The following is a 17485-nucleotide window of genomic DNA, read 5'->3' as shown; positions in this document are numbered from 1 at the left end:
GACTTGATATAAGACAAATCCAGATTCACCTCATCATGGCAAGGGTCTTCAACTTTCTTGGGTGTCTGGTGTTTTATTACCTTCTCAAGTGAGAGGAGCCCAGGTACCTTAAGCCAGGGATCCTCAAACCAAGGCCCTCCAGCTGTTGTAGAACTACACATCCCATGAGGCATTGTAACACACTGGCATTCACAGGCATGATGGGAATTGTAGTTCCTGAACAACTGGAAGGCCGTAGTTTGAAGACCCATGCCTTAAGCCCCATACACACTATCAGTTTTCCTGCAGGTTTTTCTCTTCGGGTTCTAATATGAGGTCAAACCTTAGAGTTTCAATTTGTATGCAATCAGGCAGGCCCTTGCACTACATGGTTTTGGTAAATCTGAAGAGAAAAACCTGAAGGAAAACTGATAGGGCTAGATTCAGAGAGAATTTTTCCGGCGTATCTATTGATACGCCGCGTAAATGCAAATCTGCGCCAGCGTATCTTCTTTCTGTATTCAGAAAGCAAGATACACCAAAATTTGCCTAAGATCCGACTGGCGTAAGTCTCTTACGCCGTCGTATCTTAGTTGCATATTTACGCTGGCCGCTAGGTGTCGCTTCCGTCGATTTCAGCGTCGAATATGCAAATGAGCTGGCTACGCCGATTCAGAAACGTACGTGCGCCCGGCGGAATTTTTTTTGTCGTTTGCGTAAGGCTTTTTCCGGCGTAACGTTGCTCCTGCTATATGAGGAGCAACCAATGTTAAGTATGGACGTCGGGCCAGCGTCAAATTTTGCGTTGTTTACGTCGTTTGCGTAAGTCGTTCGCGAATAGGGCTTTGCGTAAATTACGTCCACGTCCAAAGCATTGACGATTTGCGGCGGAAATTCGAGCATGCGCACTGGGATTCTTTCAGGAACGGCGCATGCGCCGTTTGTTAAAGACGTCATGTACGTGGGGTCATATTTTATTTACATAAAACACACCCACCTCTTCAGAATTTGAATTTGGCGCGCTTACACCGGCAGATTTACACTACGCCGCCGCAACTTACGGAGCAAGTGCTTTGTGAATACTGCACTTGCCTGTCTAAGTTGCGGAGGCGTAGCGTAAATAGGATACGCTACGCCCGCACAAACTTACGGCAGGCTTGATGAATCTAGCCCATAGTGTGTATGGGGCTTTAGACACACTCTAGTAATAGTGAGCACCTCTCTATATCCATCTACATTTCTTTTTTTAATCTTTAAACATTCTGCCTTTCCTTTACTTCCCAACTTGGTCTAAGGGGAAATCTTCTAAACACCCCATAGTAGTTCCAAAAGAACACAAATTCAGTGCCAACAATATATGCACTTATTTGTTACCATTTCCTTAGTAAGAGGTTAACCTTTCACTATATTTAAAAATACTCTAAGTTTTCATGAGATACCAGCCACTGGTTATCTACCCAAGAAACATTTTCTAATTTAAAAGTAGCAGGTTTAGATAACACAGATCACAGTGTACTCAGCTTTCTAGCTACTATGACTGACAATTTTTGTCTGGTAGGTTTTCTACTTCTATTGCTATTACTCAATATATATTATTCTCTCTCTGCGATCAGTCATTTCAGTATTCAGGTTTGGTGGGGCATCAGGTTGTAATAGTGTGTCTATTGTTTGTTTCCTGGCCAATTTACCCTTTAGTACTGTAAAAAGCTCCAATAAACCCATAATAATAATAATAATAATAATAGGAATGAGTCAATGCAGTCTTGGAGAACTATCTTTTTGAAACAGTATAATGTCTTTAACCCTTTCCCTACTGAGTCTTTGTAAAATTACGTCGGCGGGAACCCTCCCTCCGGGTGGATGTCATATGACATCCTGGGCTTCCCGGGTGGCTAGGGGGCGTGCGCGCCGCCAGCGCATCTCTCGGGACCCGGTGCGCATGCCCAGCGGCTGCGATGTCTGCCGGGCACCCGCGATTGCCCATGATCACGGCAGGACCATGGATCTGTGTGTGTAAATATACCGATCCATGTCCTGTCAGAGGAGAGGAGACCGATGTGCGTTCCCAGTACAGAGGAACACACAAATCGGTCTCCTCCCCTTGTGAGTCCTCTTCCCCTACAGTTAGAATTACTCACTAGTGAACATATTAACCCCTTGATCGCCCCCTAGTGTTAACCCCTTCCCTGCCAGTCACATTTACACAGTAAACAGTGCAGTTTTATAGCACTAATCGCTGTATAAATGTAAATGGTCGAAAAAAAACGTGTCAAAAGTGTTCGATGTGTCTGTCGCAATGTCACGGTCACAATAAAAATTGCAGATCGCCACCATTACTAGTAAAAAAAATAAAAAAAAAATGCCATAAATCTATCCCTTATTTTGTAGATGCTATAACATTTGCGCAAACCAATCAATAAACGCTTATTGCGATTTTTTTTACCAAAAACATGTAGAATACGTATTGGTATAAACTGAGGAAAAGAAACGTTTTTTTTTTTTAATTGTGATATTTATTAAATCAAAAAGTAAAAAATATTGTGTTTTTTTTAAAATTGTTGCTCTTCTTTTGTTTATAACATAAAAAATAAAAACCGCAGTGGTGAGCAAATACCAAACGAAAACTCTATTTGTGGGGAAAAAAACATAAAGATTTCATTCGGGTACACCCCCTTCCTGCATTTGGGCAGGAAGGGGGTGAAAATGCCCTGTATTGAAGCGGTTAAGTTAAACGATAGATACCTATCTGAGAATTTAAATGTCCAGGCAGAATAACAGGAGAATGGTCTGTCTACCTTGTCACACTGACCTAGATGTAATAAGCAGATCTCCCTGAAAACATCACCTCTTGCTTTAGTAGAGGCAAATCCTCCACCATGGCAAACCATTCAGCAGTGATTTATTTCTGTGTGGGGAAAGCCTCTTTAAAGCCATTATAAACCTTTCTACCTGCACGCTGTGTTTTTCACCTGCATAATATGTGCGTTGATCATGTTGTTTCATTGGGTCACTTGTTGGCCTGTAGAGTCTATAGTAGCTTAAATCTTTCGAGGTAAGAATTTTCAATCGGCATGTGGGATGGCACTGCACATGTTAAGGAATGACCTTGGTCTGTAGTCTGAAAACTGACACTTCATGTGAAGAAGCTATATTTCATACAATCCCTTGGTCTCTCACTCTAGTGCCCTGCAGGTGCAGTAATTAGACCTGCCTCGGCAAGCAGGGCTTTCACTGGGAGACCACCATGCTGACAGAGATATGTTTTCAACATATTAGCACTCCCACATTTGTGGTGCACTAGAGAGGAAATGGTAAGGCTTTGACTGGGCATTGTGTAACCCAAAAGTTGCCTGCTGATAGATATAAGCCAGCAATTTGGTGGATTCAAACATTGAAAATCTTTATTGGCTACACAAGAACATCCAGTAAAACAATGCTAACACATTTTGGCACTTGTGGCCTTACTCATAGCATTGCTATATAATTGAGTCCAGTGAGTTTCTGGTTTATATCTATCAACGTTAAAAGTACTAAGGGGCTAACAGCCCAGCTACTAGCACCGGTTTTCAGCCTTGGATAGGATCACCAGCAGTACAGTTTGGGTATTGTATTCAGTTATTCTATAAGAAGTTGCCTGTCCCTTTAGCGAAAAGGGATAAGATAGGTAAATGAGTACATGGACATAGGGGAAATCGATCAGCCAACACACTATAAACTGCTTCTTTCAAAATATAAAAGGTGCCAACCCTATGTAGATGCAGGGCCATCTTTACCGCAGGGCAAACGGGGAAGCTGCCCAGGGCCCTGTCATTGTTAGGGGCCCAAAGCAGAGCCGTCCGTTAAGCGTGCATGCTGCTCACAAATCGGTGCTGAAAATCCATTGAGCAGATTGGCTTTTCACCCCACATCCCGCAATAGAGCTCCAGAGGATGAGCCGGGCGGGGATAAGGATAAACAAGAGTGGGGGAGGGGGGGCGGAGTCTGTGTGGGCAGTTGTGGGAGGAGCGTCTTCTCCCCCAGGCACCATGACTTGTAGTGTGGAGATCGTGAGCAGCTATACCGCTCTATCTCCGGCGCTCCACAGCCTCTGGCGTCCTGTCTCAGCAACACAGGGGGAAAGCCAGCTTACACAGGAGTCGGGCTGTGTCCTGTCTACACTGTCCTCCTAACCCCACTCTCACGCTGCTGCTTCTCCAATCTGATACTCCGCCTCCCATTTTTTGCCGGCCCAACCCCCACCCACACTCCATCCACATGCATACCATGCACTTTCTTTGTGCTGCAAGAGGAGTTCTGTGACACTTTTCAAACAATAGCAGCTACAGCCCTGAGGGACACCAGACTAAAAGGGGGAGACATAATTGGTGAGTGTGACTTCCATCCCCAGAACAACTCCCCTCTCTGTTCCCACTCTTCTCTCTCCCCTCATTCTCTCCGCCTCTCCCAAACTAGTCTAGGACCTAGCCTGTCCATATACCACCCTAGCCTGTCCATATACCACCATGGCCTTTCCCTATACCACCCTGGCCTGCCCATATACCACCCTGGCCTGTCCATATACCACCCTAGCCTGTCCATATACCACCCTGGCCTTTCCCTATACCACCCTGGCCTGTCCATATACTACCCTGGCCTGTCCATATACCACCCTAGCCTGTCCATATACCACCCTGGCCTTTCCTTATACCACCCTGGCCTGTCCATATACCACCCTGGCCTGTCCATATACCACCTTGGCCTGTCCATATACTACCCTGGCCTGTCCATATACCACCCTGGCCTGCCCATATACCACACTGGCCTGTCCATATACTACCCTGGCCTGTCCATATACTACCCTGGCCTGTCCATATACCACCCCGGCCTGTCCATATACCAACCCTGGCCTGTCCATATACCACCCCGGCCTGTCCACATACAACCTTGGCCTGCCCATATACCACCTTGGCCTGCGTATACACCACCCTGTCTATATACCACCCTGGCCTGTGTATATATCACCCTGTCTATATACCACCCTGTCTATATACCACCCTGGCCTGTCTATATACCACCCTAGCCTGTCTATATACCACCCTAGCCTGTCTATATACCTTTAACTGTTGTGAGGAAGCAAGCTGTTTATCTGCAGTTCCTGCACCGGCAAACTTGCTGCATTTTTAGATGTTTAGGTCACGCTTTTAAAAACATAGTGCGCGTTTGTGTGTGCAGGAACTGCAGGTTAGTTGCATGGTGCAAAAGCAGAATGGATTTCAAGGCAACTGCATTTTTAAAATGCTGCATGCACCTTTTTTTCTGCAGGAAACGAAGGCATGGCATGGCCATTCAAATGAATGGGCTGCTATTCCGGCGCAAATGAGGGCCACCAAAAAAAATACATGTGAACCAGCCAGGCCCAAAATAAGCTGAGGGGGGGGGGCAAAAAAATGTTTGCCCAGGGCCTAAACCATATTAAATACGGCCCTTTGTAGATGCGTGTGACAGCTGCCCCTTTAAGTGTGAATCACACTAAGAAATCAAACAAAAAATAGTGCCTACTTTATAAGTTTTGTTTGACACTATAAACTGCAGCTTCAATATGTGAGCCCATCATTAAAAGTTAAAGGAAACAAACAACACGGGGAATATAACTAACGTAATACCTAGTTAAAACAACAAAAACATTTGAAAGTGCAAAATGCCTTTAATTAGTTCAAATGTGGTACAGCTTTTACTATGACACATGTAGGAAATATTCAATGATATGGTGCAGGAAAAGTATACAACAAAAACAAATTAGGGGTGGATGAAAAAGTCTTCTTCAGTCACCTGGAGTACCCTAGTGACTGGGGTTGTGGCTGCTCACAAGCAGTAGGTTCCAAATTGTCTCTTGGTAGAGGGATCCTGGCAGATTCAATAAACCCAAATTAAAACAAACTAAAATTAATACTAATTATACATGTAGTACCCTGCTCCCAATGACCAGGCGCTATGTCAAATGTAGAGGGTGTCTGAGCTGGTAGTTTAGCTCAAACTTTGTTAAAACAGCCTCTGTTCCGGCTATGCCTGTGCCTGGAGGGATTTCCCTTTGTTTGCCTGTAGGTGGCGGTACCACCACAGGCCACTGTTGGAACTAAGGCAGGTCATGGTGTATTGGGTGTCTTTCCTCGGGAACAGCCCAGTTGGAGTGGTCTCCCCACTGGGCATGCTGGGGAAGGATACTTGAGGGGCAGACGCCATTTATCATGGCTCTTCGCCTCGTGGCCCTCCTGGCGCGAGGTATGTGTCGTGTGATTTTTTAGCCTCGGGACCATACTGGCCCGAGGCTTCATTTTGGCCTAGTAGGCCAAGTTACCCTGAATGGGGCCTACGCCATGGAGGAGATCCTGTGCTGTCTGTCCTGCAGGAGGAAGCCACTCAATGGAGAAAGCCAGGGGAGGACCTGTCCCGGAAAGGACCGAGCGGAAGGCTGGTACTTTGGAAGAGGCCTGGTAACCTATTGAAGGATGCACCGTAGCCTACAATACCTTACAGTGTGCCGGGTTGGCTTAAAGGCTCTAGAACTGTAAGGCTGGATCTCCGGGTATCAAATCCTGTGGCAGAGGATTCCGAAATCCCTCATCTGAACTTGCAACCAGTCTGTGGCAGAGACTGAGATTATTCTTGTCCGTGCGTCATCCCGGCTGCTAGGCCAGGTGAGAGGGGCCTATCCGGGTGAGCAATACCCACTTAAGAGAAAGTGGTGAGTGTGACTTTGAAGTTTAGCAATTCCCCAGTGATCTGCTTTGTGCGCCTGAACTTTCCCCTGATCCTTTACCCCTCTACTTCTACAAGTTGTTTGAAAATAAAAGCAAGAGAAAAATAACTATAACTTGTGGACATTGAACTTTTTTGCTGACTCTCAACCCCTAGATGACGAGGAACGAGGTAACATGCAAGGCCCAAAACTAACCAGCAGGTCCTACGGGGGTAATGCTACATACACACTCTTCTTCAGTGAGAACAAAGAGGGACGCCCAGCCTTGAGCCTTTTTGCTAGTGTATTCAAGCTTCACCACAAGTATATATTATACAGTAACAAGAAACAACTTATAATTAAGTAAAATAACATGGACATTCTTTGATGTCTAGTACTATGAATACATGGGTAAAAAATATATATTTGGTATTAATTAGGGATAGTTTTACCTTATAAATACAGTACAGAGTTAATTGCACATACAGTATATTAATTGCAATAAAAGGAATACGTATTCTGCAATGTTAGCCATTTAGGAAGACACAGACCTCCACAGTGGGACAGCCTTTGAAGGGAAACATCAGTTTATACCATGTTTCTTCTTGAAGAGGAGATAGGAATAAAACATTTTGTAGCGATAATATGGTTAAAAGGTGACACAGTACAGATGAACCAAGTTTCCAAGCTACGGTATATATGTAGCTATACAGTGTGGCCCTTTTCAGCCTACTTTTATTCAGCTACTAGGAGTAACACAAATAAGGCTCTACCTTTGCAGGGGTATGTATACCAAACACATAGAACAAAAAGCAAACTCTTCCAGCAACCAGGGACACTCACTCTATTTGTTCCTTAAAGCTGCTTGTGGATTTTCCATCCCCACCAAAAAAATCCAGCCTGGAGTGGTGACTAAGGAGCCCCTCTTCACTCTTACTGAATAGGCTCCAGCGACCAAAAAAAAAAGCTGAATATTTTCATACATGAATCCAAAGAATCAAGCTGTGCACTCATGACATGTATAAAGTTCAGTATGCCTATTGTCATAGGATTATTTTCATGATTAAGCCCCAGATGTGGTGATGGTGAACCCTGCTACATTGCAGGATTAAGAAGCTCTTTACATTGGAGCCGTGACTCATGCATAGATCGTTCATCATAACACTCCTAGGGCACAAGTTCAAAAACCCCCACAGCCTGAGTAACAGATACACTTTATTCCTTCAATTGGCCCATATAGGACAGTATATATTTTTATATATATATATATATATATATATATATATATGTAGCGCTCACCCCCCGAAGGAGCCGCTGATTAGTTTGAATCGGCTTACTGAGTTACCTTCTTGACTTGGTCTAGGGGTGATTTCTGTGAGTGTGAATAAAGAGCAAGTGTCCAGACATCAATTCAGTTTTCAATGCTTTATTCCAAGGCCCAACACGGCCAACATCAACATGGCACACGACAGAAAAAGGTTGATGAGCGTAGGGAAACTTTAGTATCAGGCCTTGGATATGAAGAGAGAGCAAGCCTGCTCTCAGCAATGATATAGCTCAATTCGTCGCCACCCCAATCAGGGTGGGTAAAGTGCCCCCGGACAAGCGGTTATCTCAGGCCTGGCAGCCGGAGCGTCACTTGCGGATCACTGGGAGGATACAGACCTCTGCCACAGGCCTGACTCAGGGACTCTGCCACAGGCTGGACAATTTGGGATTTGTGAGATCAATTTGAGCAAATCCTCCCAGTTTGTTCAATCAGTGTCACCCACTGACAGCTTGAACATACCTGTCATATGGTGTGGTGACCGGATCCCCGATGGTTCGTCTTGGCCTCCTGGACAACCTCTAGTTCTAGGTTCCCCCGAGCCGATCCCCCATCGCACAGCCTCCAGCTTAGGATCCTCTCAACAGAAGGTTGGGACCCAGCAAGTTGCTGGGGCCCCTCTCAATGTCAGGATAAGGCTCTGCATGGTGCACAACCTCAGCGAAGCAGGCCACGATGGCGGGCACATGGATGCGTGTACCCTGAAGGTGGGTACCGCACCTGGAACTCGGGCCCCGAATAGCACAACCCGCCAAAAGCGACTGCCCCAGAAATACTCCCCTTCCATTCCCTACTAACTTTAGTGTAGCGCCCGCACTGAAAGTAAGGGGGGCGCTACATATATATATATATATATATATATATATATATATATATACACACACACGAATGCATCTCATAAAATTTGAATATCATCAAAAAGTTTATTTATTTTAGTAATTTAGTAAGCCCAGGTTTCTTTGATAGTGGCTTTCAGCTCATCTGCATTGTTGGGTCTTGTGTCTCATTTTCTTCTTGACAATACCTCACAGATTCTCTATGGGGTTTGGGTCAGGCAAGTTTGCTGGCCAATCAAGCACAGTGATACCATGATTATTAATAAACCAGGTATTGGTACTTTTGGCAGTGTGGGCAGGTGGCAAGTCTTGCTGGAAAATAAAATCCGCTTCTTCATAAAGCTGATCAGCAGAGGGAAGCATAAAGTTCTCTAGAATTTCCTGGTTGAGGGCTGCACTGACTTTGGACTTGATAAAACACAGCAGACCAACACCAGCAGATGACATGGCTCCCCAAATAATCATGGACTGTGGAAAATATTGCATTTTATTTGTAAATCAAGGTCTCAGAATCTGGAGGTAGAGTGGAGAAGCACAGATTCCAAATTGCATGAGTCCCAGTGTGAAGTTTGCATAGTCAGTGATGATTTGGAGAAGAAATAACAAAAGTCTTGTGGGTGTCACTAAATTCAGACTAGTTTCAGATATACTTTTTTTTTTTATCTCTGTAATCTAACCTTATTAAAACAATAATTGATGATTCTATTATGAAGGTCTTTATTTAACCATTTTCTGTTGAGGGTCATGCCTATTTCCCTGTTGTACTCCTATGTTGCCACTTTCACATGTCCCTTGGTGGACGTTACAAACGACCAAGCCATCACACATTGCATGGGCCTTGTTTACTGTTACTATAATGAAGTCAATCCTGAGAAATGATGTACAACTGATACAAGAGTGAGGGAATGTAAGACAGGCAAGACATGGCTGAAAGAGGCTGGAGAATATCAGCAGCACTGAGATGGACAATGGGAGTAAAATAAGATAAAAGATAAGATAAAAACTGAATTTTTTATTCAAAAAAGCATTCAATTGTTTATTATGTACTTTACAAAGGTAAGTATCATCCAATTAAGGTTTAGATACTTTAAGTTACTGTCCACTAACATGTTTTCATATTTTCTTAACTTGTTTAATCAGCAGTGTGTGGATTCTGAAGATTCTATAAAGAATGAGTTCTCAAACCGGAGAGAGCACTCACCTTCTCTACCCTACATTTCTGTGGAACTTGAAGAACAAATCAAGCCACCATTCAAACTAAAAGATGTCATTTGTGAGACAACCAAAGAATGTTGTAGAAGTTGTCCAAGAAATTTGGGCAGGTCTTGTTTTGAACTATTCCCAGTACTAACATGGCTTCCTCGCTACAAAGTTAGAGAATATCTGCTGGGAGACCTTATGTCTGGAATCATAGTTGGCATTGTGACTATTCCTCAGGCAATAGCTTATTCACTCTTAGCAAGCCAGGATCCTATCTATGGCCTTTACACCAACTTCTTCTGCTGCATAATCTACTTCTTCATGGCATCCTCTCGCCATAACTGTGTTGGAACATTTGGGGTGCTGTGTCTTATGGTAGGAGAGTCTGTGAACAAGCATTTGAAAGCTGCAGGTTTCACAGAAGAAGATACCAGATTTAACTTAACAATGACTGATGGAACTGTATGTGGAAGAGGCTGCTATGCCATTATGGTGGCCACATCTTTAACCTTTATGGCTGGAATTTACCAGGTAATGTTATGTTGCATATCAATTATGTAAAATATTATAAAGAACCTGCTTGACACCTTTCTACTGGGTGCTTCTACTTTCTGACTGTTAGGCCTCGTACAGACGACCGGATCTATCCGCTGGGATTGATCCGTGGATCAGTTCCAGCAGATAGATCCGGTTGTCTGTACGTCCGAGCGGACATTTCCCGGCGGATAAAAATCCAGCCGACGGATTCCCAGCGGATAAAAATTTTGTAGCATGCTACAAAATCTATCCGCTGGAATCCAGTCCAGCGGACTGATCCGGTCGTCTGTACAGACTCACCGGATCAGTCCGTCCACTCCCCTCCCTTGCATGCGTCATAATGATTAGACGCATGCGTGGAAGTATTTACCTTCCAGCGTCGCGCACGTCGCTGCATCATGGTCGCGGCGACGGCGCAACACGTCACCGCGGATGTATTCCGCGCGGATTTCGATCTGATGGTGTGTACAGCCATCAGATCCAAATCCGCCAGAGGATTTATCCGCTGGAAACGGTCCGGCGGACCGTTTCCAGCGGATATCCTCTCGTGTGTACGGGGCCTTATACTTTTCAAAGCCAAGCTTTCCTCTCCACTTTTAACTTCAGGTGTCCAGGTAATTTTTTCCAATTTTTTACTTACTAATTTTTCAGTAAAAGTATTCTGAGTTTGTAAAAGACCCTCCTAGCCATACATTTTCTGAAAGCACCGTACCGATATAATAAAAAGATGGTGCTATTGATTTTTTAGGTTTAGTAATAGTTGCATTTTAGTTATATTGATGGTTTTTTAAACAATATTTTTGATAAAAAAAACACTAAAATCATTATTCACATACACACAAACACAACATACCTTACAAAATCCCTTCTAAATGTAAAGCATACAACTGTATCAAGCTAATAAATAACAAATATTTGTACATTTTAAATTGTGCGTTAATGCGAAACAGTGAAAGCTGGAGATAAGCAAAACTGTAAATAAATGACTTACACCAAAAATCTGGAGGTTGGGCTTACACTCATGCATTTGGATAATATACATTGTGCATTCTGATGGTGTGCTTTGTGATAAAATTATGTGGACATACACATTATTTTAACACAGAGTGTTGCAATGTGGAGGAAAGTGCTGCTGCACATATACAGTTGTTGAATAAATGAAATTTGAAAAAACAAAACAAAATCAAGCACTTTATTGCATGTTCGTAGTACACACCAGGAAGTGAGTGAGTGAGTGATAAACTTATATAGCGCTGCACATGCGAACTGAATCGCCTCTGGGCGCTTGTTTGACCATTTCTCCATTGATCTCAGAAGAGATGGGTTTTGATCTTTCTCCTAAAGGCCAAGTGATTCTCCTCCAACCGAATAGAGGTTGGTAAAGTGTTCCAAAGTCGAGGGCCTTGGACCGCAAATCTCCTTTCTCCTTTGGACTTGTATCTTGTTTTCGGGATTTGGAGTAAAGTGTCCTTTAGTGTGTTGGTACACCAAAATCTACAACATGTATTCCCACAATGTGTGGGGGTGTTTTGTATTATATTTTATATTCTTTAATATTTTTAAGTACTGTATGCGGACTTTTTAGAAATATCAGCGATCTAAACAGTCCCGGATAATTATGTTATGAGATAGAGAGAGATATTGAGGGCAGAGAGTCCTCAATCTCCGTTTTTCTTTGCAGCCCCACACTGCTGTAACAAAATTCTCAGTACAGATTGCTTCTGTGTTCATTCACAAAAGGAACGGTAAGCACGTGATATATTTTGAATAAATGGCTGCAATCACAGCTATTCATTTAATAAGAAGAGTCTGGACCAGTGGCGGCTGGTGCTCAAAATTTTTGGGGGGGTGCAAACGGAAAAAAAATTGCAGCCTCACTGTGCCCATCAAATGCAGCCACTGTGCCATCAATTGTCACCACTCTACCATGCCATCAAACGCAGCCACTGTGCCATCAATTGTCACCACTGTTCCATGCCATCAAATGCAGCCACTGTGCCATCAATTCGCACCACTGTGCCATACCATCAAATGCAGTCACTATGCCATGCCATCGAACGCAGCCACTGTGCCATGAATTGTCACCACTGTTCCATGCCATCAAATGCAGTCACTATGCCATGCCATCAAACACAGCCACTGTGCCATGAATTGTCACCACTGTTCCATGCCATCAAATGCAGTCACTATGCCATGCCATCAAACGCAGCCACTGTGCCATCAATTGTCACCACTGTGCCATGCCATTAAACGCAGCCACTGTGCCATGCCATCAAGCGCAGCCACTGTGCCATGCCATCAAACACAGCCACTGTGCCATTAATTGTCGCCACTGTGCCAATTGTCACCACTGTGCCCTTTAATTGTCGCCACTGTGCCCATTGATGTCGCTGTGCCCTTTAATTGTCACCACTGTGCCCATTCATGCCGCTGTGCCATTAATTGTCGCCACTGTGCCCATTGTCCCCACTGTGCCTATTGTCATCAGACCCCCCCCCACCCGGCACTTACCTTTACTGGAGTCAGCCATCCACGTCCTCGACCCTCGCCTCGATGTCTTCTCCCACCCTCGATGACGCTTCAGCCAATCAGGTTACCGGTAGCCAGAACCGGCCAACCTGATTGGCTAAGACGCCTGTCAGTCTTATCCAAGGAGCGCACATATCCGAGGATAAGATTCCGGGGACCCGCGGGCTGTACTCGGAAAGCCTATCAGAGCCGCTGGCTCTGATAGGCACTTCCGTACAGCCAACCAGCTGCCGTTATTCAGCTGGCTGGCGCTCAACATCCGGCCAGCTGAATAGTGGGTGGCAGCGGGACAAAAACATAGATTCGTGCAATGCATGAATCTATGTTATTAGACTCAGTGGCGGTGAGAGCCAGAGGGGGCGGCGCTCCAGCGCCCTCTATGGACGAACCGCCACTGGTCTGGACAATTGTTATAACTTCATAGACACTGAAGCAGCAATGATTTTATAGCAGAAGAAAAGGTAGAGGATAATAGGCTTACTGAGCTAGCCAGCTGGAAGCCTTCCTCTTCTCATGTAAGCCTTACATCCTTGGAAATTTAAAGGGTAAAACCACAAACCAGATTCAAAGTAGTGACCCCATTTAGGATGATGCTGAACAGTCACTTAACTGCCAAGTAATAAGCATGCAGTTTTGAACCATATCATAGCAACCTCCATCACAGAGGTAATCCATTTTATGGTAGACTTCCTTAAAAGTCAAAGTTTACTAAAAGAAGTGACTCCGTTTTTTGCTGCCATTAGTTTTATCTGACGTAAATTGAAACAACGAAAAAGCTGCTTCCATCTATTACTGCCGCTCTATTCCCTAAACCAGGGATATGCAATTAGTGAACCTCCAGCTGTTGCAGAACTACAAGTGCCATGAGGCATAGCAAGACTCTGACAGCCACAAGAATGACACCCAGAGGCGGAGGCATGATGGGACTTGTAGTTTTGCAACAGCTGGAGGTCCGCTAATTGCATATCCCTTCCCCAAATCATTGCCCTCATTGTCTTGTTTTTAGATCAAGTAAGGTAGCCAGGGTCCTTTCCCCTGCAATATAAATAGCTCCCTTACTTAGTATATATTTCTAAAAAGTAATGGTCCTTATACTGCTGTTAGCTTTGTGAATTTTTTTTACACTCACACAAAAATAAGTCTTTATATTCATTTTGGGGAAACATAAAAATAAACGTATGCAGAACATCTCTGCAATTTACGTATATTTCCCTAAGCATTATTCATTTAAAAATGCTGCAAGAACAAAACTTACATGGTGATCCAGCAACAAATCCAGTGCCCTCATAACATTCTGCTATTGGTTGGCAATGCTGACTCATTGAAATGCCAAACCGTGTTGTCAGCTCTGCCTGATTTCTCCTTTTCTGGTCTACAGAACTCATCATTTTCCTCAACCCCCTCTGTCGCTCTCCACCTGCATCTATTATTATTTTTTTATTAAGAAAATCTTTGCTGCCTTATCTTATTGCATGCTGTGTTTAGTAAAAGAGATCTTGAGAGATGTAGTTCTGGAGGGAGGTGTGGCATGTTTACATCATTAGGAGCTGGCCATCCAGCACCTTCCCCTGCAATAATTTATAGAGCCTGGCGATACAGGGTTTTTCTCGCTTCAAGCAAAATATAGAAAATAAAAATGAATGCAGTGATGTACTTGAGAGGGGGAGAGGAAAGAGTGGTGGTAAATTTAAGTCATGACTGTACAAATCCTTCAATTAACATTTTAAAGTTTAAATACAAATGTGTGTTTTTTAAAAAGCCTACAATTTTTTTTTCTGTTTTGCAGATCCTTATGGGACTATTCCGCTTGGGATTTATATCTATGTACTTATCCGAGCCCTTGCTAAGTGGCTTTGTCACTGGATCGTCACTTACTATAATAACATCCCAAATGAAGTATCTTCTAGGTTTGAAGATTCCTCGTCGTGATGGTGTTGGATCTTTGATACTCACCTGGATTGACATATTTAAGGACTTGCAGCATACTAATATATGCGATTTACTGACCAGCATTGTAGCGATTGCTGTCTTGGTGCCAGTGAAAAGTATTAATGATTTGTACAAGACTAAGATGAAAGTCCCAATTCCAATAGAATTATTTGTTATCGTTGTGGCTACATTGGTTTCCTATTACTTTAATTTCAATGACAAATATGCGTCATCAATCTGTGGCATGATTCCTACTGGATTTAAACCACCAAGAGCACCAGAGTGGAGTCTGATTCCACGTATTGCAATAGATGCAATACCAATTGCAATCATAGGATTTGCCATGACTGTTTCCCTTGCTGAAATATTTGCCAAAAAACATGGGTACACAGTCAGCACCAATCAGGAAATGATAGCTATTGGCATGTGTAATCTGATTCCATCTTTCTTCTATTGTTTTGCAAGTTGTGCTGCTCTTGCCAAAACCATGCTTAAGGAATCCACAGGTGCCAATACACAGCTAAATGGAATTGTTTCCTCCATAGTGTTGTTACTAGTATTGCTTGCTATTGCCCCCCTTTTTTATGCTCTACAAACCTGCATTTTAGGTGTTATTACAATAGTTAGCCTTAAAGGCGCTGTTATGAAATTTCAAGATACACCCCAGATGTGGCGGGTTAACAGGATAGACACATTGGTCTGGTGGGTCAGTATGCTGGCTTCTGCAGTAATTTCAACAGAGATTGGTTTGCTGGTGGGTGTTTGTTTCTCGATGCTCTGTGTGATATTCCGTACCCAAAGGCCGAGGGCCACACTTCTAGGTCATGTCAGTGGCACAGAGATTTATGAAGATCAATTCAAATATAAAGAGCTTGACAATGTACCTAATATAAAAATTTATAAATTTGATAGCTGTCTGTACTATGCAAACAAGGATTATTTCAAATCAGCCCTATTTAACAAAACTGGAGTTAACCCATCATTTGTGTTGGCATTACAAAGAAAAGCCAAAAAAGAGGTTTCACAAGCAGAAAGCAAGTTTAAGTTTTTCTCAAAGCTAAATGCAATAAAAACACTTTGTAATCCCCAGAGGTCTCATGATACTGCCACTCCAACAATCACTATGCACTCGCTAATAATTGATTGTGGTGCCATGCAGTTTATAGATTCAGTGGGTTTCAGTGTTCTGAAAGAGGTTTACAATGATTATGAAGAGATCGGCGTGTGGGTATTTCTTGCCAACTGTAATCCATCAGTACGCTATTTAATCCATAATGGAAACTTTTTTGGTAGCTGCAAAAGCAATGATGGTTTGCATGTATTCTATAGTGTGCATGATGCCGTCACATTTGCTGAAAGAAAGTTTAGAAGAAAGATGAAGTTAAGTCATGAAAAAAGTGCATCTTCCCTCCCAGTCTCAGAATCAGATGATGTAATGCAATAACAACTTTGTTAATAAAGTTGCTTTCCTGAGCCTCCCTATTGGTGCTTGAAAGGTATTGTAAACAATCTCATTGTAAAACAACCCATTCAATTTAAAATAGAAATGAAAGTCAACATTTTTTGTATAGATATAAAAATACATTATAAATGCTTGTTGTCCCTTTTTTTAAGTGATCACATTCCCTCTGTTCTCAGCTGCATAAGTGCATAAGAGGTGAAGCAGCAGCACACTGAGCTTCCCAGTGAATGGGGGGGGGGGGTGTCAGGACGACTCTGATCATTGGAGGAGTGCACATTGAGTTCCCAGCATAGTTAGAGAGCTGGCCACAGTGTGTTCTCCTGCTTAGTGTGTTCAGTTTTTAATAGGAAACTGGCAGGAACACCAGGGATTTTGCATAAAGGAAGCAATACAAAGAGAACATGATACTTTCTCATACAAGTACATGATACAGCAAATATGGAATATGAAGTGTCGGGGTAACAAATGCTTTAAGGCGATGGGTGACCTCACTGATATATATTAGACATGTGCATTCGTTTTTGTCCGAATCCCCCCTTTCTGCTCAGCTTGGTTGGAAAATATTACAAATAATTTGCCTGTGTGTTCTTGGAGAAGATAAGGCAATTAGAGAGTTTACTGGATCTCAAGAATGACATAGGCCTCCTACACACAACACAAGTTTCTCTGCAAAAACCAGCAAGAAACTTGATGTTTTTTTTTTTTTTTTTGCCGAGGAAACGGTCGTGTGTACATTTTTCGACGTGGAAACTGTCGAGGAACTCGTCGAGCCAAAAAGAGAGCATGTTCTCTATTTCCTTGACGGGAATGGAGAAAATTGGCTTGTCGAGTTCCTCGACAGCCTAACAAGGAACTTGACGAGCAAAACGATGTGTTTCGCCTGTCGAGTTCCTCGGTCGTGTGTACGAGGCCTAAGGGAACCAGCTAGAGATGGAGATGAAGGTTTAGCACCAGACTAACGAGTAAACCGA

The 17485-nt window shown here is 43.3% G+C and overlaps 1 protein-coding gene across 1 annotated transcript in view; it reads left to right on the top strand.

The window, feature by feature from the left end:
- LOC120930432 (sulfate transporter-like) overlaps positions 1 to 16604 on the top strand; it is a 50125-nt gene extending 33521 nt beyond the window's left edge. Inside the window, exons 2-4 of the mRNA XM_040341618.1 lie at positions 6871 to 6998; positions 9998 to 10588; positions 14910 to 16604. Coding sequence (XP_040197552.1) covers positions 6871 to 6998; positions 9998 to 10588; positions 14910 to 16496 — 2306 coding nt within the window. The 3' untranslated portion in view covers positions 16497 to 16604. The remainder of the gene's footprint in view (positions 1 to 6870; positions 6999 to 9997; positions 10589 to 14909) is intronic.
- The last annotated feature ends 881 nt before the right edge of the window (positions 16605 to 17485 follow it).

Source organism: Rana temporaria, chromosome 3, assembly GCF_905171775.1.
Source record: "Rana temporaria chromosome 3, aRanTem1.1, whole genome shotgun sequence".
Classification (NCBI taxonomy): Eukaryota; Metazoa; Chordata; class Amphibia; order Anura; family Ranidae; genus Rana; species Rana temporaria.
The sequence above is the reverse complement of the archived record's forward strand: the minus strand, read 5'-3'. Positions and strand labels throughout refer to the sequence as shown.